Source organism: Vulpes lagopus, chromosome 8 (genome assembly GCF_018345385.1).
Source record: "Vulpes lagopus strain Blue_001 chromosome 8, ASM1834538v1, whole genome shotgun sequence".
In the NCBI taxonomy this organism is placed as follows: domain Eukaryota; kingdom Metazoa; phylum Chordata; class Mammalia; order Carnivora; family Canidae; genus Vulpes; species Vulpes lagopus.
Window position 1 is genome coordinate 36,387,450 of NC_054831.1, and position 23,224 is coordinate 36,410,673.

The window sequence follows — 23,224 nt, forward strand, 5'->3', positions numbered from 1 at the left end:
GAAATTTCTGAAAAACAAATGGAGGAAGACTTGATGAAGCTGCCATAATAAAGACAGAATGGTACTAGTATCAGGGCAAAAAATGTAAACAGTGAAATAAAAGAAAAATCCCATAAACAGCTTATTGCATATAGTGGGTACGTGCTTCATGATGGGTCACCAGAGAATGAGTAACAGTGCTAGGACAGGGCTATCCATTGACCAGAAAGGAAACTGGATTCTACCCTGTACTAAACACATAGAGAATTTCCAACTGGATTACAGAGACGGGAAAAATCAAGAAAAAGCATTAAAATGTTCAGAAGAAAACAAAAGAATATCTTTATGGCTTTTAAGGAAACAAATGTCTCAAATAAGATCTAAGAAGCACTAACTATAAAGAAAAGATTGCTCAATTCAACAATGTTAAAATGCAGGAATTAAATCCATCAAAAGATACCACAGAGAAAGTGAAAAGACAAGCCACAAACTGAGAGGAGACATATGCCTACCACAGGGTTACTGTTCTAACATAGCAAGAAGGAGGAGAGATCAATAAGAATAAAGTAAATCGGGCAGCCCCGGTAGCTCAGCGATTTAGTACCACCTTCAGCCCAGGGCCTGATCCTGGAGACCCGGGATCGAGTCCCACGTCAGGCTCCCTGCATGGAGACTGCTTCTCCCTCTGCCTGTGTCTCTGCCTCTCTCTTTCTCTCTCTCTGTGTCTCTCATGAATAAACAAATAAAATCTTAAAAAAAAAAAAAAAAAAAAAGAATAAAGTAAATCACCGCATAGAAAAATGCACATAAGACAGACATTGAAAGAAAACAAAAACAGACAATAAAAACATAAAAAGCTATTCAACTTTAAAAGTAGCCAGGGAATGCTGCTTACCAGTAAAGGCCACAATAGCATTGTATTTCTTAACTATAAAGCTGACAAATCCACTTTGATATTGTCACTCTGACAATATCAGATGCTAGTGAGGATGTGGTGTGAGGGGAACCCTTGCTAAGAGGAAGGCAAATAAATACAAATAGTTTGAAAGGTAATTTGGCGTTATCACATAAACTTAAAATCACACATCCCCTACAAATCCAGCAATTCCAGTCTTTCACATGAATACAAAAAGTATAAAAATGCTCGCAGCAGAATTGGGTGAACTAGCAAGAACCTGGAAGAATCCTTGTGACCGATGACAGGAGAATGACTTAACAAACTATGGAAAGTTATACTGAATTGAAAGTAGACAGATCGCAGTTACATGCACCCCTGATAAGCTTTAGGCATATAACTGGGAAAAGCACACATTGATTATAAACAGTATAATATTACTTTTGTACAGCTCAAAAACAAAACTAAATACCATGTTGCTTATGAATCAATAACTCATGTGGCAAAAAACAATTTTTAAACAAAAATTAATAAGAATTCAGGGTTGTCCTTTCTTTCAGAGAGGAGCATATAGTAATTTAAGTTGGGTTTAAGTTCACACCTGTTCATTTTATAGAAGTTATTTTTCAACATTAAATACTAAATTAAAAGTTTATTACTTTCAGAGGCACTTTCTTTCTAATCACTCATGAGAAGAATCTACTGAATTGAAATCAGCTTCATTATAACCCCCATCCACTATTACCAGTACCATTGGTTTTTACTCTGGAATGACATAGAACAATTACCTTTTTACTCTTACATGGCATCCTTCAGATACTATACAACACATTGCAGTTTCTTTTTTCTAGTCTTACATCATTCCCAATGTGAGATGGTTTCTAATTTTATACTAATGTAGCAGGCTACTCTTCAGAATATTTTCTAACTCACCAATGTCACTGCAGAACATGGCATCCCAAATACTTGAGTACACACTGAAATACACTGGGGTTTGCCACCTGCTCCATACAATATGCAGAAAGAGTATTGTGGGAAAAGATGGGAACAATGCAAATGTGGGGGGAGAGTTGCTGGGGAGTAGGGGGGCTTAGATATTACTGGTTGCAAACTATGGACAAAGGGGACAGAGGCAGACACTGCTGAAGGGAAATAGGGTGGTGTGATATTGTGATATAAGAAATATATATTTGATCTTTATCCCTGCCTGTGTAATAACAATGAGAAAAACTCTGGATACTCCAAATAATCTGAGAATCAGGGACAGCCTACCTTCCTCATGGGGATGGATACAGGGATGAGAGTCAAGGGTCAGGCTTTTAAACTACACCATAGTGTTAGTGTTTTTAACTTTGGTGTAGGGGCTACGACTATCTTATTTTCTTGAATCCAGGAATGTAATAATTGTATTAAAGTGCTTAGTGTTTTTAACTTTGGTGTAGGGGCTACGACTATCTTATTTTCTTGAATCCAGGAATGTAATAATTGTATTAAAAAAATGTACCTGGGGCACATTATAATACATAGGGTGGGGGCACGCTTACACCATTAAATAAATAGATAGTTAACAAGAGATATCAGTTTCAGAATTACTAAAATAAGAAAAATAAGTTGCATCATCTGCTAAAATTAACTCAAAATCAATCGAAGACCTAAACATAAGACTTAAAACTATAAAAGTCTTAGAAAAAAACAGGGGAAAAACTTCATAACATCAGATCTGGCAATGATTTCATGGATATGACACCAAAAGCACAGCCAACAAAAGAAAAGAAAAATAGATTAACTGGACTATATCAAAATTAAAAACTGTGCATCGAAGGACACAATCAACATCCTGAAAAGGCAACCCATAGAATGGGAGAAAATACTTGCAAATCATATATCTGATAAGGGATTAACAGTAAGAATACATAAAGAACTCCTACAATCCCATAACTATAAAAAGAGATAATCTAATTATAATATAATAATAAAGACTTGAACTGACATTTCTTTGAAGATATACAAATGGTCAAAAAGTACATAAAAAGATGTTTCATATTACTAGTCATCAGGCAAATGAAAATCAAAACCACAATGAGACACCACTTCATATCCATTTGGATGACTACTATCAAAAAAATCAGAAAATAACGTGTTGATGATGATGTGGAGAAATTAGAACCTTGTGCTCAACAGTGTACAAAGTAGGAATGTAAAAAAGATGCAGTCACTGTGGAGAACTGTCTAGTGGTTCCTCAAAATATTTAAAATAGACTTTCTATATGATCGGGCAATCTCACTTCTGGATATATATGCAAAGGAACTGAAAACAGAGACTCAAGCAGCTATTTGTAAACCAATGTTCACAATAGTCAAAAGGTGGAAGCAACCCAAGTATCCATTGTGGATGAAGAGACACAAAAAATGTGCTATACCATAGTGGAATGCTATGCAGTCTTTAAAGAGAAGGAAACTGTCAGAGGCTACAACATGATGAGCTTTAAAAACATTATGCTAAGTTAAAAAAAGGACAAAGAAAAAAAAAGAAAAGAAAAGGACAAAGACTACAGGAATCCACTGATACAAGGTACCTAGAATAGTCAAATTTAGAGACAGAAAGTAGAAAGATGGTTGCCAGGGGCCGGGGGGAGAACAACTAAGGAGTTGTTTAACAAGGACAAAACTTCAGTTTGTAAGATGAAGAGAGTTCTAGAGGCAGATGGTGGGGATAGGAGCAAAAAATAAGAAGGTACTTCATACCATTGACGGGCACACTTACACAAGGTTCTGATGGTAACTTTTACATTATTTTTAGTACAACTAAAAAGAAGTTAAAATAATGTTTAAGGGAGAATAAGGATCACGTTTCCAGAAGTGTGAGGCCTACCTGTAGATAATTTTCTGCTTACTGGGAGCAACGGGAAAAGGGTTAGGCTTGAGGTGGGAAGAAATAAGCACCAAGAAGAGAGCCAGTCATCTCCAGCTCCTTGTATGGTACAAGTCCCTAATGTAGCCTGAGCTAGAAGATCAATGGGGAGACTCCATCAGGCTGTTGATTCAGTTCTGTCTACTATGTCCAAAAACCTGAGCGCTTTTCACATGAGCAGCTACCAAGTCTGTACTCCTCTACTTGTGTTATTAATTTTAAGATTAATGGACAAGAAATTCTGCTTCAACTTTGATGTTGTAGCTTGTCAAGACAGTTCTGAATCTCAAATGAGGACCCCTGGCATTTGTTATCTCTGACAGCTGTATGGCCCCTACAAATCTGATAAGCATGCTTCTCATTCCTCAACCACAAGGAATTCATTGGCTATGCCATGCTCTAGTTAAGATAAAATATTTGTAGGTGTTAATAAGTCACTGATATATTATCCTTACTCTGAGAGTTCTCTGAAATATACCACATGATGGTTAAAAAAAAAAATCCTTTCCTAATATGTAGCAGAATAGGAAATGAAGCATAAAGATGCAACCCTGTTATTCTTCTTATGGGCTTTAATGTCATTTATTTACAAAGCCTTGGATTTTAGGGAATTAACTCCTTGTCCTTAAGGCTAAAACTGCCCTTAAAATGAAATCATCTAGCCACTTGGTATCTTAATTAGTGACAAGAAGAGGCAAGCCCTTTGCGAAACTCAAGGCAGTTACATGTTTCTGGCCTCCTGGCACTCTCTGTTCTCCATATGAATCGCAAAATTATTTTAAATTCTTTAAAGACTGTGTCTGCAAGTCCCTTTAGCCCACTGGATGTGTCTTCTGAATCTGAAACTTGAATTAATTCAAAGAAGCTTACTGTTTCTTTCCATTTTCTTTCAGTTTCAAGTGTATTTTTGGACCTACTGTTGTTATCTTGAAACTATCTTGTTCAAGAATGGCTCTTCTTACAGAAGAATGCAATAATAAAATAAGAATAGTCCTGTTTGGGGACATGACATTATTAGTGGCTCTTGCCTTTCTTTGCTCCTCTGATGGTTCTATTTTGTAAATAGATAACATTTTTAAAACTGATTTTAGTAATCATGGTGAATTTCAGCACGAGATTTAACTTTCTGCTTTAAGTATTACTCTGAGAGGCTCATGGCAAACCTCTTACCTATGTTTGTTCTTCTCAGATCCCCTTTGCAATCTAAGCTCCTCAGCTCCTTTCCTGGTGATGCTGCTTCTTCAAGTGCCTGCTTTTCTCTCACAGGCCATACTTTAATTGCCAACTACCTCCATACATTGCAGTTTCTATTGGATTCTGGATTTTAGAGTTGTATTACTAATGGCCCCATGGATATGGCCAAAAAAAGAACTCTTCCTTCCTCAAACTTGGACCTCTTCCAGAATTCTCTTTTTATGTAGCCTCCATTTTTTATTCTCCTCTCTCACCCCTGTATCCAACTATCCTCAAATTCTTCCAATTAAGTCTCCAAGAGCTCTTGAACTCTGCTCTTCCAGGCCCCGGACAGCCAATGCCTTCATTCTGGCCCTCACCATTGCTTCACTACATATTTGCAAGTCTTCACTTGAGCCCTGCTCAGGGCTGAGCAAGGACACGGGTTCACAGGTAGAACCCAGGGAAGTGTCTGCCAAAGGCTAAGGAACAAATGGGCTGGGGCAGAGTTGAGAGCCAAGAGGACCAGACACAACTCCCAAGAGGAAATGTGAGAGCAAAGCCCAGTGTAAACAATGGCCAAGAAAAACCAGTCAAGTCACAAACGGTGGTCTAGTAAATGAGCTGGGATTAAAAAGTGTGTGGGGGCAAGAGGACTGCAGGGATTGGGGGTGAATCCTAGAAACAAGAACATTCCAGTGTTTTCCTGTCTCTCCTTTTTCCTCCTTCTGTTCTTGCCACTACCAGCATCTTGTCATGGTCTCAGATTTTTCTGTGACTTTACAGGCTTTTCCTTCTGGCTGGAATGACCTTGTCTTTAGCTCTGTCTTAGTTCTGCTGAGATTTAAAGACCTTGAATGTCAGAATGTTGTCTCACTTACTCCTGGCTGTTTCTCAGGATGTTTCTCAGATGCTGAGAACAGTGCCTGGTACATAATAAAAACTTAATAACTACTTCCTGACTACTTCCCTATGTATGTCCTTAGTGTTCTCAGTAAATAGATTTTAATGAGATGGAAAGGGGCTGAGAGAGCCGACTGGCAAATTGCCCCTTTTACATATTTTTTCCAGACCCAGCAACTCCAGCACTTCCTGCATGAAGCCTCTTCTGGCACCCCCTGGCTCTGCACCCTACAGCAGGTGCAGGGGGGCCGGGGATCAAAGGAAGGGCTTAATCAGGTCTTTTGGATCATTCCCAAACCCCAAAATGTAAACCCCATGAGCAGAATGTGCTATTATTTGATGGTTTGTGTTTCTGTTACTGGCTGGGTTCTCTCTGCAGGTTAATGGACAGGTAGCTCATTGATTACCAATATCTCAATTCTGTCACCTTAATAATGGAGCTAAATTATGACAAAGACCCAGTCAGATTAGTTAGCCAGAAACTCCCCTGTTGACAGTAACAGATGAAATCAAGCTCCCAAATTAGAAATGACCAAATTGCACTAGAAAAAGACTCAGACATAAAGGTGGGTTTGGTGATTTTTTTCTGATTCCATTCATCCCTTCATTTATAATTTCTTTTAGTGCTTCTTATGTGCTATGGGACTCTAAGTGCTAAGGATCCAAAGATGACTGTAATTTCACAGCTGCACTCAAGGAGGTCCAATCTAAGGAGGAAACATCAACTAATGTAACAGTAATTATATAATCCGAGTTCTCAGAGAAGGAGAAGAAGATATTTCACAAAGCAGGTGGACAGTACACGGCACTATGTCCATAGTTAGGTTTATGGCCAACTCACCATAAGAGCTTTCTCATTGTCTTCCTAGTTTATAAAACTTTAAAATCTTTCAAGTTCCACTTTAAATCCAACTATTGAAATCAAAACTCTGAAGCTGAAGAATTTTTAGACCTACTGTGCAAGGCATGATGGGAAAAGAGGGCACTGCTCATCAGTTTTACAAAACAACGGAAAAATTTAAACCAAGAAAACAAATACTCAAAGGCATAAATGAAGAGGAAAGACCAATGGCTTTCTGAAGCGAGACAGGTTTGAAGGACTATTGTCTGGAATCAGGTTGTTTCCCCCCTCCAGAAAACAGAAAGAAGCACTTCCCTCAGGGCAGAGTTGTGAGGACTAAATAAGCTAGGACTTAGCATGTAAGACAGAGCAGCTCTACTGGCTGGCAAAAAACTAAAAGTACAATAAAAACACAGCAGAAGGATTCTGGTTGCAAGAGAGGGTGACCGTCCTGAGGGGCTCCACATTATGCAATGGGCTGGGAAAGCTGACCGCCACCACCCAGAGGACAGCACTTTGCTTATGTCTGCCCTACCTGCCCGGTCTGGTAGTGTCTGGCAAACTGGGTAACCACCCGATAGTCATTTGCAAAGTACTCCATCAGAATAGACGGAACCTCAGCAAAGTCAGTAGGGCACCTGGTCCCTAAAATGGGGAGGAAAGAAAAAAAAAAGGTTAGCATGAATCAAATCAACATATTTATCTTACTTTTTATGTACTCTTTAAAAACTTTTATTTGTACTTCTGATGAACTATAAGATTTAATTCATTAAATCAATATTTTGCTTCTATAAAATTATTGCACATATTTGCAGAAAAGTTTATTATAATCCCATATATTTCCCTGTGTATCAAAAGTAAAACAAAATATTTGCACAGCTGGATAAAACACCTTATAAAGCAACGCCTCACTCTCTACAAATAAATCCGACCTCAGCTCTGCTGGTCTACACACAAGACGCAAATTAAAACATTCTTGTAATTAATAAACCATTTGTATCAATTCACTGAATTCTACCACAGAATGCTTTTATCCTTCATTTATTTGTTTGCTTGTTCTATGCTCTATGCTGTACTTTTCATCTCCATGACTTATTTCTTTTATAACTGCAAGTGAATACCTCTTAATCCCCTTCCCCTATTTCACCCATCCTCCAAAGCCCTCCCTTCTGGCAACCACCAGTTTGTGCTCTGTATTTTAAAGACTGTTTAGTTTTTTTGTCTGTTTGTTCATTTGTTTTTTAGATTCCACAAATAAGTGAAATCATCTGCTATTTGTCTTTCTCTCACTTATTTCACTTAGCTTAATACCCTCTAGCTCCATCTATGTCATTACAAATGGAAGTTCTCACTCTTCATGGCTAAGTACTATTTCATAGAATATATCATCACTTCTTCTTTATCCAACCCTTCATTTGTTTTAAAAGTACCTTTTAAAACAGTTGTTTGCTTCTTGTAACAAAGTCAACCCTCAATGCCAAAAAACAATATTTTAAACTTAAAATGACTTAAAGCAAAATCCTGTAAGAACTTTCTGGTAACATTTTATGATTCTGTCCAGCTAATCTACAGTCTTTTCAAATATCTTCTTCTCCCCCCAAATACTGGGTATACAAAGTTAGTTAATAAATACTGAATGACAGAAATTTAGCAGGTGATCTAAAGCTGACCAATTGGGATAGGGAGCTTAAGACTTAGAGATGAAACAACTAAGAGGAAAGCCTACATATAATATCATCAAACATGGTCACATACCAGCTGAAAGAATGCCACATTACACAGGGGGAAAGCACAGGAAGTATCTTTTTTTTTTTTTTAAGTATGATTTAATATGTATTCTAACTGATTCTGGAGAAAAAGCAGCAACATTCTTTCACTTACTCTGTTCTAGGTACTAAGGAAACACAAATTTATTCACACAGACATAGCCAAAAACTTCAATTCCATAAAAAAAAAGATAAAATGTAAAAGTGAAAATTCAGAAGACAACTGAGATAGTCCTCAGTCAGAACTATTAGCGAAGAAGGAGAAAAATGTAAGATGAACAGGTTGCATAACAAGTAGAAGGATGAGATGAGGCAACCTGCAAGAAACGACCACCTGACAATATGAAATGATCAAATTTTCTAAATAAAGAGCTTTTTTTTCCCAATTTAAAATAAAACACATGTTTTTAAAAGATGGTTGTTAAACAGAAGCGCCCTCTTAATGGCTCACCAGTGACGTGTTGGTAACGAGTTCGTCCCAGCATAGAATGCATGGCATGTCCCATTTCATGGAAAAGATTTTCCATCATTCCAGGAGTTAATAAAGTTGGTGAATTCCTTGAGGAATGGGGAAGATTCAGCATAAGAACTACGACTGGGAGCTGATAGTCTCCATCTTCCTTTAATCTGCCTCCACGGATTGTAAAATGGCAATCCTTGAAGGGTCAGAAAAAAAACAGAGAAGAAAGTATTAGGTAATCTGAAGAATAAAATAGTTTTAATGAATATAAAATTGCACCAAGATGTCTCAGTTCAAATTTACCTTAGTCCTACTCTTCTATTTAGTCACAGGTACTTTTTCCTAACATTTTTTATTTTGTTAAAATTTTAAGTTTTTACCTTAAGCTTGTGTTGATTCATTCATTCATTCATTCATTCATTCACTCCAAAAATATGTATTGAGGAGATGTTATACCTGATGCTGGAAACACAGTCATCAAAGACCTTAGATCCACACACTCAACTGTACACAAGCAAGTGGGAAGGGCACAGACACCGAACCACTGGGGGTAGGGATACTAATGCTTACTGAACCCCTTCTATGTGTCAGGCAATAAACAGGGAGACACTTCTCATACCTAATTATCTTCATTGCTCAGAAGTGACGAACTCTGAACCATAGCAAAGGAAGGATTTTGGAGTAGCTTTTGCTAACAGGCTGAGATTCACATGCATTGTATCACTTATTCTTCACAATAACCCATAAGGCAGCTCTCTCATTATCCAGATGGAGAAACTGAAACTGAGCCTTGGAAACACTGAGTCACATAAAGAAAGTCACATAAAGCATCACCTGATGTGGTTTGTCTGCTCGCTGAAAGAAATCACAGTAAATGTACCCCAACAATCCTTCAGATTCATGAACCACAGCCTGGAAAAAAAAAATACGTTTAATGGGGAATGAAGCCACCAGAAACTCTAAAAGTAGAAAAACATCACTAACAAGAATCTATATATAAAACATCCATAGCTGTAAGTAGAGATATTTTATTACTTTCTCCATCCCACATTATCTAGAGACACATTCTATTTTCCCCTCTCAGAGGATTTTGATTTGGGGATTCTTCCCAGGAGAGGAAACCCTCCTTGTTTGAGCCCTTCATCCCAAACGCTAGTGCCCCAAGATAACCACGACCAAACACACCTCTTCAGACTGTTCACATTGAAACCTCCCCAGACACTTGGGAAGAGGCGCTAGCTAAACCATTCTAGATCTAAATCTTACAGTGTAGACATATGCCTCAAAATGCGAACCTTGAATTCAGATACAACAAAAGGTTACTTCTCGCTTCAGCTGAAGATAAGTAATTTTATTTATGCCCTTCCCTCAAATTGGGCCTATAGAAGACGAATGGCTTGTGGAGATCTCAACAGATAGCCTTTGGCTTGCCTCCTTTCTCTTGTCACAACTCAAGCAATCTGCCACAGAGAACCTAAGCTTTGTGCATTACAACTTCGTACAGGCATATATTCATTAATTCAACAAATACCTCTTAAGCACCGAGTAGGTGTTTGAAATTTATAAAGGCATTCGGATATTAGCAATGAATAAAACTGGCAAATAACTGCTGTCCAAGTGAGGCCTACACCCCACACTGGGGGAAGCTGGGTGGGCTCACACCCTGTAATGAACCAACATTTTCATTACTTGCATTGTCATCCTTTCACTTTTGCCAAGTTTTCTTTCATTGTATCTCTGCACTTTATCAGGCTCCACCACTTTGTGAGGTACACAGATAATCAGGTAATTAGTGCAGTTATAAAGTGTGCTCCTACTCTATCCTTTCAATTCTACCACCACGCCTATTCCACTCTCACAGAACACAGCCAGAAGGCCATGAGACAGCTTTCTTTTCTTGAAATACTGGAACAGAGTACAGTGTAGTACGCATATAGGCAGAAAGTAAAACAGCGTAACAACTACACAGAGCCTTTGTGATACACAAACAAGTCCATAAACCCTCATAATCTTACCAGGAAAAAATAAACATTCACATCTCAAATAAAGTGGGCCCTAGTAGGAGAAAGGTGGACATCAAGCTTTAAGTCACATCAGAACATGGGATATAAATCAATATATTATGCAAATAAGTTCCATCTTCCACAAGATGGGAAGAGGGTTTAAAAAAAAAAAAAAAGGAAAGGTTAGACACAAAGGACTCTGAAATTAACCAAAAGGGACACTGAGCACTGCAGGAATATGAAGAGTAATGACAAATTTCCCTTTAACTAGAATTTGTCCACATACAAAGACTCAACTTTTTATCAAGTCCTGAAAAAAATTTTTCAGAGAATTCACTATTATATGTTTCTATCAACTTAGGGCAACAACTGATTTTAGAGAAAAATGTTTTTTTAAACAGTGTCCTAAGTCAGAAGCAGTGACCTGGATTTTTCATGAAACAGAAATAAGGTGAGACACACTCCATCAGGGTAGAGCTAACTTGAAGATGAAACTGCTGTTAACTCAATTACTGAACCCAAGAGATGATGTGGTGTAACTCTACACCAACTGGATACTTACCAGTTTGCGAACATCTTCACACCATACCTCTCCTTTTGCAGGCTGCTCTGCATATAACGTAATTCCTAATAGTTTGGTAAACAAAATATTTAGGCCTTCCATGCATGCTCCAAGAGAGAAAAATGGGCAATATAAACTGGGTTCAATATTATACCTAAAAGAAAGAGAAGAGGTTTAATAGCATTTTTGTTTACTTCAGCTTCTTCAGGTAAATCCAGTTAACTCCTTTAACTTCTTCATTTAAAATTCAGGATCATGGTTGCTAAAAAAAGAATTGAAAACAAAAAAGTACATCTCTCTATCTTGCAAGGAACTTTCAGAAGAAAGGCAGTCTGATTATTCTTAGTAGTAAGAGTAGTAAGTAGTACTTCTTAGAAGCAAGAGTACTATTAGTAATGAGTAATTTAGGTAGACATACCATTCCCTAAACTTCATTCTTTTCAGGAGGCAGAGAGGTGGACAGACTACTACTATTTACTTGCACTGACTTAATTAGGCAATCCAGCTCAATTACCCACACTACACACATTCCTTTATGCATACCTACAGACAGAATCTAACCAGTGTGAGCTATAATGAAATATGAAATATATTCTATTCTAAAAAATTGCAACTTCTATCACATAAATAACAAACTCAAGTCCTGAGGCATAGTGAATTTAATTCTATCTCTAGTAAATTAATTCACTATTTTTAGTGAATTTAAATTCTATCTCTAGAATTAGAATTAGTATCTCTAGAATTAGAATTACTAGATTAGGGATCCCTGGGTGGCGCAGCGGTTTGGCGCCTGCCTTTGGCCCAGGGCGCGATCCTGGAGACCTGGGATCGAATCCCACGTCGGGCTCCCGGTGCATGGAGCCTGCTTCTCCCTCCGCCTGTGTCTCTGCCTCTCTCTCTCTCTCTGTGACTATCATAAATAAATAAAAAAAAAATTAAAAAAAAAAAAAAAAAGAATTACTAGATTAGAATCTAGTAAATAAATTCACTATCTTTAGTGAATTTAAATTCTATCTCTAGTAAAACACTTGTTAATGGAAAAAGTCTCTAACATAAACAATCAGATCTTAATTTACCTGTTTTATAGTTCTATACCTTAAATGAAGCATAATGTACTGGCAAGGTTAATTATTCTTCACTCAACTATGACTTTTTATGTCCTCTTCCAACATAAGCCAAAGCACATCCAGAATATATGATGTGAGTGCTCACTTTTGGGTAATTAGGTCAGGCCAAATTTTATGACCACAGCTAGAAAGAATGGCTCTAGAATAATAGAAATAGAATAGCTTATTCTATTTCTAGTCTCTGGAATTAACAAAATATATACTTGTGGTGACAGAAGATAGCTTAGCATTACGTATACACTTGTTGAATCACTATATTGTACACCTGAAACTATCATCACATTGTTGTGATGACATTGTGTGTCAACTATACTTTAATAAAAAATCAACTAAAATCAAAACAAAATATATATAAACCTTCATGTAAAACATATACAAATGCATGCTTATTACTAAGTGAATGATTGGATGTAGTAAGCATGTATAAATTATACCATAAAAGAAATTTTGGAGATGCCTGGGTGGCTCAGTGGTTGGGTGCCTGCCTTTGGCCCAGGGTGTGATCCTGGAGTCCGAGGACCGAGTCCTGCATTGGGCTCCCTGCATGGAGCCTGCTTCTCTCTCGGCCTATGTCTCTGCCTTTCTCTCTGTATCTCTTATGAATAGATAAATAAAATAAAATAAAATAAAAAGAAATTTTGACTCTAGAAATCCACAAATTTACAACTTAGTTCCTGATCAATTTTTCATAAAAAGGATCTCACTGGCGAAAGATATATCAGCAGTTCAGTGTCCTTGGTCACTTGATTCACATACTTGTGCAGGCTGTCAAGAGTCCACCGGTTTTTGGAGCTAGGGAATAAGGAGAGTGTCTGTCTCTCTGGAGCTCACTGTAAAGGAGGCAGAGAGGTGGACAGACTACTCTGGTCTCCCAAACGTGGGGTAGCAGCAGAGTGGTGCTAGAGACACCATCAGAGGACTCAGTGAAGGACACAGACGGAGGGCTAGCAAGGGGGTATGATGACTTCACTTGTGGAAGAGAAGGTAGGAATAGGAAGGGGTCACAGAAAGAAACTCAGGACCAGGAGTCTGCTGGGAGGGGTGGAGACAATGAATAAGGACAATTCTAGGGAGAAGCAACAGTGTGAAGTCAGGAAACAGCCTGGTAACTTCTAAACCAGTGGCTAAACATGAGTGAGTTGATATGGGGATAAACAGGAAAAGAGAGGGAGGGGAGTCTGGACACACATGGGCAGGATTCAGAGAACATAAACTGAGGGATTAGGACTTCACATTGTAGGCACGTGGTCTCTCAACTTTTTGATTATGTACCCCAATTATTAAAATAATTTTTAAGTATTCAACCTTAATATATGTATATTAATAAATTATATGCATGTGCTATTGTTCTACATTTCAAAACAAAAAAAAAGTGCTCGCTTTGGCAGCACATACACTAAAATCAAAACAAAATGAAGGATACATTTTTACAAGTTGAAATGAAAATAAATCTAAACAAAATTTCTAATGCAGTATGTCCACACTCTCGGTGAATTGCTTACAGATTGGGAGACATGGAAGAACACTGCGAAGTTGACAGTGGAGGGAGGAATGCAGGAGAGGTGAGGAGCGCAGACAGTAAACTAGGGTCTGAACCTAAGCAAAAGCAGGTAGGGTCAAGGAAGAGGAGGCAGATATGAATTTGTTTTTCTTTGAGATGAAAATGTTTTGGGACTATGTGAGTGAGAAAGAATGGTCTAGAATAACACATAGGTTTCTGGCTTGAGCCAGGTGCATGGGATGGCAGAGTCATTTGATCAGAGCACTAAACAGGAAAAAAGAAAGAAAGGCGGGTGGGTATGTTTGTGGGAGAGGAAGGGAGGGTGGGGTGCAGTTGTGGGAGAAGGGCAGAGGAATCACAGAAAATAAATTCAATTCTGGAGACACTGACTGTGAAGTGCCCATAAGGTGTCAGACACTCAGGATATTAAGTCAGAGGCTTTACTGCTCAGGTGTTAGTTAACTGCTGAGGGAGAAGCATCACCGGGAAGGGTGATGCAGCCTGAGAAGAGGGTCAACAGATCTTCCAGATGAAGAGATGAAAAGGAAGACAGAGAAGAAAAGTCGGAGCTGCTAGGGCATGGAAAGAAAGGGACATGATGGAAATGGGGGAGAAAATGTATTGTAAGAACAGGAAATAATGGAGGCTTTGGTGTCCTGACATGTAAGGAGCCTGGAAGGTATTTTTCTATCCTACCAACAAGTAAAACAGTCAACTAAAAATCACCAACTCTTCTTGTATCCAGCATAAAATTGAGGTCACAGAGCAAAATGCTGCTCCAAAAAATATACAGACAAGCAGGCATACAAGAATCACAATTCATAGAACTCTCCAGTGTAGACAAACATTAAGGTAGGAAAATTTAAACTAAAATTGATAAATTGCGGGAGGCTCAGTGTGGACAAATCTGAGAGTTAAAAACTCTAGGGAGGCCCAGTTTAGGGGGGATTCCCACACTTTTCATGAGTTTTCTTTCCAATAGCCCTACTAGGTTCTCATAGTAAAGATGGAGAAAAATTCTCGCAATGCTTCCAGCAGGGGGTGGGGGGTTGGGGTGGGAAACAAGCCCTTTGAAATACACCAAAGAATTCTGTTATTCCTAACAAGGCTGCCCTCAAAAGAAACTATCTTACCAGAGCATAATTTACCTAGGAGAAAAGAAATATCCAACCCAGTCCCCGTCTCATCCAAACATGGAAGGGGAACTGAAAAGCACTTGCAGAAGTCAGAGCTGAGGGCACAGGCTTCGTACCAGTCTGAGACTTAATCACAGAACTTTAGAATGCATCCCACCCACCCCACCCTCACCACCACAGCAATAGAGACCCTATAAAATATAACAGGAGATACAGTTGAAAAACTGCACATCTCAGATATTATTTAAGTAGAAGTCTCCAGAGAAACCCAAACACATCAGAGATAAGAAAGAAAGAAAGAAAGAAAGAAAGAAAGAAAGAAAGAAAGAAAGAAAGAAAGAAAGAAAGAAAGAAAGAAAAAAGAAAAAGGGAAAAATATGTTTAGCCTCCAATACCACAGTTACAGCAAAAGTAAACAGAGTCTAACTAACTGAAGTTCAACTTTCACCAAACAATTTCAAGTCATGATAAAAGAGCACAGTCTGAAGAAACAGAACAAGCACTAGAACCAAATTCAGGTTTGTAGGAGGTGTTAGAATAACCAGATTGAGAATTCAGAACAACTATGACTAGCATGCTAAGGGTTCTATAAGGAAATTCACAAGATTCATGGGTAATATAAACAAAGATATGGACACTCTAAAAAAGAATAAAAGAAAATGCTCATCAGTAGACTGGGCATGACCAAGGAAACTCTCAGTGAGCCTGAAGAAATGTCAATAAAAACTTCTAAGAATATGATGTAAAGAAAAAAAAAGAATGAAAAAGACAGAAGAGAAGACCCAAAGAATTGTGGGATAATTACAAAAAATGTAATGTACATGTAATGGGAATTACAGGAGAACACAGAAAAAAAGGAACAGAAGAAATATTTGAAGTCTTAATGGCTAAAACTTTCCAAATGAAGGGCGAACACCAAGCAGGACAAAAAACATATTTGGAGGAGGGGGGTGCACCTGGGTGGTTCAGTGGTTGAGCACCTGCCTTCTGCTCAGGTCATGATCCTGGGGTCCTTGGATTGAGTCCTACATCAGGTTCCTTGCGGGAAGCCTGCCTCTCCCTCTGCCTGTGTCTCTGACTCTCTCTCTCTCTGTGTCTCTCATGAATAAATAAAATCTTTAAAAGAAACACACACATTTGGGAATATCATATTTCAACTGCAAAAAAATCAAAGACAAGGAAAAAATCCCCAAAGAAGATGGAGGAGGGCGGAATAATCACCTTACCTATAGAGGAGCAAGAATAAAAAGTATATCTGCATTCTCTTCAGAAACTACACAACAGAGAATGGGGCAGGATGGCAGAGGAGCAGGGTCTCCAAGGAACCTGGCCCCACCAACTTACCTAGATAACTTTCAAACAATCCTGAAAACCTACAAATCTGACCTGAGATTTAAAGAGAGAACTGGAACATTACAGAGAGAAGGGTTTTCGCTTCTAACAAGGTAGGAAGGCGGAAAAAAAAAACCGACAATGAATCAAATGGGGGTGGCGGCGCTAGGAGCCTCTGTGACAGGAGAGCCCCGCCCCGGAGAAGCGGGAACTTTAAAAAATCAGCACCGGATTCTTCCCGGAGAGAAAGGTGCACGCAGGGAACTCGGGCAGGATCCCAAGAGGGGCAGTGGAGCCCCCAGGTTCCCGGGGTCACTAACAGAGGAGGGGCGCCCGGGGAGAGTGCGCCACACCCCGCGGGGCAGTGAGGTAAAGGGCTGGAGAGCAGCCGGATGGGGCCTCGGGAGCAGCTCAAGGGTGGCTCCACGCGGAGGGGGCTGTGCAGCCCCGAGAGCGCGATTCCAGAGGCGCAGGCCCCGGAGCCCAGGGTGTCAGGGGACACAGCCCAAGATCCTGCGCACCCCCCTCCCCAGCACAGGACAATGAGGAATCTCCTGCCACCTGGCGCCCCCAAGCTGTGCTGATCAGCGATGCCCACCCCCGGAGCATCCAGGCCAGTGCAGACTAGATGCTGCAGTAGTTACTGTGGAAGCTGACTCCAGGGCTGGAGAGCTGGCTGCCGCCAGTGGTGGTGTCCCTCCTGGTGTCACCCTGTGTCTGGGAGGGTCGGGGCCGCCAGGGAACAGGGACCTCTCGGGGTAAACAGCTCCCAATGAGCCAGGCACCTGGCAGGGGGCAGGGCACTCGCCCAGGTGCACACACCTGAGAATCATAACGGCAGGCCCCTCCCCAGAGGACCAGCTGGAAGGACAGGGGAAGAGCAAGTTCCTAACCAAGCAGCGCTGGAAAGCTGCAGGGGAAGTAGAGGGATTTACAGTATATGGAACCAGAGGGTACTCCTCCTCTTTTTTCTACCTTTTTTGAGTACAACTCGTTTCAGACTGTAAATTTCTAATTTTTTTCTCTTTTCCCACCTTAACTACAATATTTTACCACCTCTCCATTTTTAAGATTCTTCCTTTTTGACTTTCATATTTCTACAATTACAGGTCTTAGATATATTTTCCACTTCAAGATTCCCTTCAACATACTCAAGTGAATTTTGGGAGATATACAAGACATGCTTTCTTTTGTTTTGTGGTTTTTGTTTTTTCTCTGCCTCATTTTGTTCTACAGTGGCAGAAGTTAATACCTTCTAAAACATGACCAGTATGCACCCAGAACCAAGTGGTATACCATGCTGGTTCACTCTGTGAGATTCTTCATTCCCATTTGGCCCCCCTCTTTTATCTCATTTATGTTTTGGTGGTCAATGTTGGAGCTCTCTACAAGTATTTCTGGTTTATATAAATTGGGAATTGAGCATCTTTGAATACACAGAACTTAATATACTCAGAAACAAGAGGATCACCCTCTAGAACCCCTCAGGTAGACTACATTCTCCCTCCACTACAGCTTCTTCACCACCACCATCTCCCAGTCCCCCCACTTTCTTCTTCTTTTTTTCTCTTCTTCTTTAGGATTGTTGGCCTTTTATTTTTTACTACTTTGTTTTAAAATTTGTTTTTCACTTTAGTGGTCCTTTTGTTTTATTTCATTCTGATCTTTGGTTTCAATTTCTGGTCTCTGACCTCGGCAGAATCATCTAGGGTAAAGTTTACTTAGGTCATAGTTGATACTCTTGATGCAGCCCACTCATAGACACTCTGCACTGAGCAAAATGACTAGAAAGAAGAACTCACCACAAAACAAAGAATCAGAAACAGTACTCTCTGCCACGGCTACAGAATTTGGATTACAATTTGATGTCAGAAAGGCAATTCAGAAGCAAAATTATAAAGCTACTGGTGGCTCTGGAAAAAGCATAAAGGATTCAGGAGACTTCATGACTGCAGAATTTAGATCTAATCAGGCCAAAATTAAAAATCAGTAAAATGAGATGCAATCCAAACTGGAGGTCCTAATGATGATGAGGATTAATGAGGTAGAAGAAAGAGTGAGTGACACAGAAGACAAGTTGATGGCAAGGAAGGAAGCTGAGGAAAAAAATAGAAAACCAATTAAAAGACCATGAGGAAAGGTTAAGGGAAATAAATGACAGCCTCAGAAGGAAAAATCTACATTTAATTGGGGTTCCAGAGGACACCGAGAAGGACAGAGGACCAGAAAGCATATTTGAACAAATCATAGCTGAGAACTTCCTAATTTGGGGAGGGAAACAGGCATTCACATCTAGGAGATAGAGAAGATCCCCCTAAAATCAATAAAAACCATTCAATACCTCAATATTTAATAGTGAAACTTGCAAATTCCAAAGATAAAGAGAAGATCCTTAAAGCAGCAAGAGACAAGAGATCCCTAATTTGTATGGGGAGAAATATTAGATTAAACAGCAGACCTCTCCACAGAGACCTGGGAGGCCAGAGGGGGCTGACAGGATATATTCAAGGTACTAAATGAGAAGAACATGCAGCCAAGAATACTTTATTCAGCAAGGCTCTCATTCAGAATAGAAGAGATAAAGAGCTTCCAAGATTGGCAGAAACTGAAAGAATCTGAGACCACCAAACCAGCTCTGCAAGAAATATTCAGGGGGACCCTGTAAAAGAAAGAGGAAGCCCAAAGAAATAATCCACAAAAACAGGGACTGAATAGGTATATATTGCAGGGGTAGCAATCCTCATATCAGATAAATTAAAGTTTATCCCAAAGGCTGTAATAAGAGATGAAAAAGGACACTATAATATACTTAAAGGATCTATCCAACAAGAGGACCTAACAGTCATGAATATTTATGCCCCTAATGTGGGAGCTGCCAAGTATATCAACCAATTAATAACCAAAGTAAAGACATACTTAAACAACTATACACTAATACTGGGAGACTACAACATGGCACTTTCTGCATATGACAGATATTCTAGGCCCAACATCTCCAAAGAAACAAAAGTTTTAAATGATACACTGGACCAGATGGCTTTCACAGATATTTACAGAATTTTACATCCAAATGCAACTGAATATACATTCTTCTCAAGTGCACAAGGAACTTTCTCCAGAATAGACCATATACTGGGTCACAACTCAGGTCTCAACCAATACCAAAAGATTGGGATTGTCCCCTGCATATTTTCAGACCATAATGCTTTGAAACATGAACGTAATCACAAGAAGAAATTTGGAAGAAACTCAACACGTGGAGGTTAAAGAGCATCCTGCTAAAAGAAGAATGGGTCAACCAGGAAATTAGAGAAGAATTAAAAAAATTCATGGAAACTAATGAGAATGAAGATACAACAGTTCAAAATCTTTGGGATACAGCAAAAGCAGTCCTAAGAGGGATATACATCACAATACAAGCATCCCTCAAAAAATTAGAAAAAAACTCAAATACACAAGCTAACCTCACACCTAAAGGAACTGGAGAAAGAACAGCAAATAAAACCTACACCAAACAGAAGAAGAGAATTAATAAAGATTCAAGCAGAACTCAATGAAATAGAGACCAGAAGAACTGTGGAACAGATCAACAAAACCAGGAGTGGGTTCTCTGGAACAATTAATAAGATAGATAAACCATTAGCCAGCCTTATTAAAAACAAAAGAAAAAAGACTCAATAAAATCACGAATGAAAAAGGAGAGATCACAATCAATACCAAGGAAATACAAACAATTTTAAAAAACATATTATGCAGCTATATGCCAATAAATTAGGCAATCTAGAAGAAATGGACACATTTCTAGAAAACCACAAACTACCAAAACTGGAACAGGAACAAATAGAAAACCTGAACAGGCCAATAACCAGGGAGGAAATTGAAGCAGTCATCAAAAACCTCCCAAGACACAAAAGCTCAGGGCCAGATGACTTCCCAGGGGAATTCTATCAAACATTTAAAGAAGAAACAATAACTACTCTACTAAAGCTGTTCCGAAAGATAGAAAGGGATGGAATACTTCCAAATTTGTTTTCTGAGGCCAGCATCACCTTAATTCCAAAACTAAAGACCCCACCAAAAAGAATTATAGACCAATATCCCTGATGAACACAGATGCAACAATTCTCAACAAGATACTAGCCAATAGGATCCAATAGTACATTAAGAAGATTATTCACCATGACCAAGTGGGATTTATCCCTGGGATGCAAGGCTGGTTCAACACTAGTAAAGCAATCAAGGTGATAGATCATTTCAACAACAGAAAAAACAAGAACCATATGATCCTCTCAATAGATACAGAGAAAGCATTTGACAAAATACAGCATCCATTCCTGACCAAAACTCTTCAGAGTGTAGGGATAGAGGGAACATTCCTCAGCATCTTAAAAGCCATTTACGAAAAGCCCACAGCAAATATCATTATCAATGGGGAAACACTGGGAGCCTTCCCTCTAAGATCAGGAACACAACAGGGATGTCCACTCTCACCACTGCTATTCAACATACTACTAGAAGTCCTAGCCTCAGCAATCAGACAACAAAAAGAAATAAAAGGCATTCAAATTGGCAGAGAAGTCAAACTCTCCCTCTTTGCAGATGATGTAACACTGTACATAGAAAACCCCAAAGACTCCACACCAAGATTGCTAGAACTCATAGAGCAATTCAGCAGTATGGCAGGATACAAAATCAATGTCCAGATATCAGTGGTATTTCTATACACTAACAATGAAACTAAAGAAAGAGAAATTAAGGAGTCAATCTCATTTACAATTGCACCCCAAAGCATAAGATATCTAGGAATAAACCTAACCAAAGAGGTAAAGGATCTATACCCTAAAAACTACAGAACACTTCTGAAAGAACTTGAGGAAGACACGAAGAGACGGAAAAATATTCCATGCTCATAGATTGGAAGAATAAATATTGTGAAAATGTCAACGCTACCCACAGCAATTTACACATTCAATACAATCCCTATCAAAATACCATAGAAGTTCTTCAGAGAGTTGGAATAAATCATCTTAAGATTTGTGTGGAATCAGAAAAGACCCTGAATAGACAGGGGAATATTGAAAAAGAAAACCAGAGCCGGGAGCATCACAATGCCAGATTTCAAGTTGTACTACAAAGCTGTGATCATCAAGACAGTATGGTACTGGCACAAAAACAGACACATAGATCAATGAAACAGAATAGAGAACCCGGATATGGGCCCTCAACTCTATGGCCAAATAATATTCGACAAAACAGGAAAGACTATCATCTCCTGGAAAAAGGACAATCCCTTCAATAAATGGTGCTGGGAAAATTGGACAGCCACATGCAGAAGAATGAAACTAGACCATTCTCTTACACCAGACACAAAGATAAACTCAAAATGGATGAAAGATCTAAATATGAGACAGGAATCCATCAGAATTCTAGAGTAGAACACAGGCAACACCCTGTTTGAACTTGGCCACAGCAACTTCTTGCAAGATACACCCATGAAGTCAAGAGAAACAAAAGCAAAAATGAGTTATTGGGACTTCATCAAATAAGAAGCTTTTGCACAGCAAAAGAAACGTCAAAAAACTAAAAGACGACCTACAGAATGGGAGAAGATATTTGCAAATGACCTATCAGATAAAGAGCTAGTTTCCAAGATCTATAAAGAACTTATTAAACTCAACACCAAAGAAACAAACAATCCAATCATGAAATGGGCAAAAGACATGAACAGAAATTTCACCAAAGAAAACATACACATAGCCAATAAGCACATGAGAAAATGCTCCACATCACCTGCCATCAGGGAAATACAAATCAAAACCACAATGAGATACCACCTCACACCAGTGAGAATGGGGAAAATTAACAAGACGGGAAACAACAAATGTTGGAGAGGATGTGGAGAAAGGGAACTCTCTTGCACCGTGGGTGGGAATGTGAACTGGTACAGCCACTCTGGAAAACTGTGTGGAGGTTCCTCAAAGAGTTAAAAATAGATCTGCCCTACGACCCAGCAATTGCACTGCTGAGGATTTACCCCAAAGGTACAGTTGCAGTGAAACCTGCACCCCAATGTTTATAGCAACAATGTCCACAATAGTGGAATGTGTAATATTGTCCACAATAGTCAAACTGTGGAAGGAACCTCGGTGTCCATCAAAAGATGAATGGATAAAGAAGATGTGGTCTATATATATGCAATGGAATATTACTCAACCATTAGAAACGACAAATACCCACCATTTGCTTCGACATGGATGGAACTGGAGGGTATTATGCTGAGTGAAGTAAGTCAATCAAAGGACAAACATTATATGGTCTCATTCATTTGGGGAATATAAAAATTTGTGAAAGGGAATAAAAGGGAAAGGAGAGAAAATGAGTGGGAATATCAGTGAGGATGACAGAACATGAGACTCCTAACTCTGGGTAACGAACAAGGGGTAGTGGAAAGGGAAGTGGGCAGGGGGATGGGGTGACTGGGTGATGGGCACTGAGGGGGGCACTTGACAGGATGCGCACTGGGTGTTATGCTGTATGTTGGCAAATCAAACTCCAATAAAAAACATACAAAAAGAAAAAATAAAATAAAAAATAAAAATAATTCACTTTTTAATGGCCAGATAATAAAAATAAAT

At 39.1% G+C, this 23,224-nt stretch overlaps 1 protein-coding gene across 3 annotated transcripts in view; it reads right to left on the minus strand.

The window, feature by feature from the left end:
* The window catches only part of LOC121497195 (mitochondrial intermediate peptidase), a 175,600-nt gene that overhangs the window by 92,855 nt on the left and 59,521 nt on the right, over positions 1-23,224 (minus strand). For all 3 annotated transcript variants that reach the window (XM_041766485.1, XM_041766483.1, XM_041766484.1), the window contains exons 11-14: positions 11,494-11,647; positions 9,763-9,840; positions 8,920-9,124; positions 7,238-7,347 (exon numbers count right to left, since the gene is read on the minus strand). In XM_041766485.1, the coding sequence (XP_041622419.1) occupies positions 7,238-7,347; positions 8,920-9,124; positions 9,763-9,840; positions 11,494-11,647 (547 nt within the window). The remainder of the gene's footprint in view (positions 1-7,237; positions 7,348-8,919; positions 9,125-9,762; positions 9,841-11,493; positions 11,648-23,224) is intronic.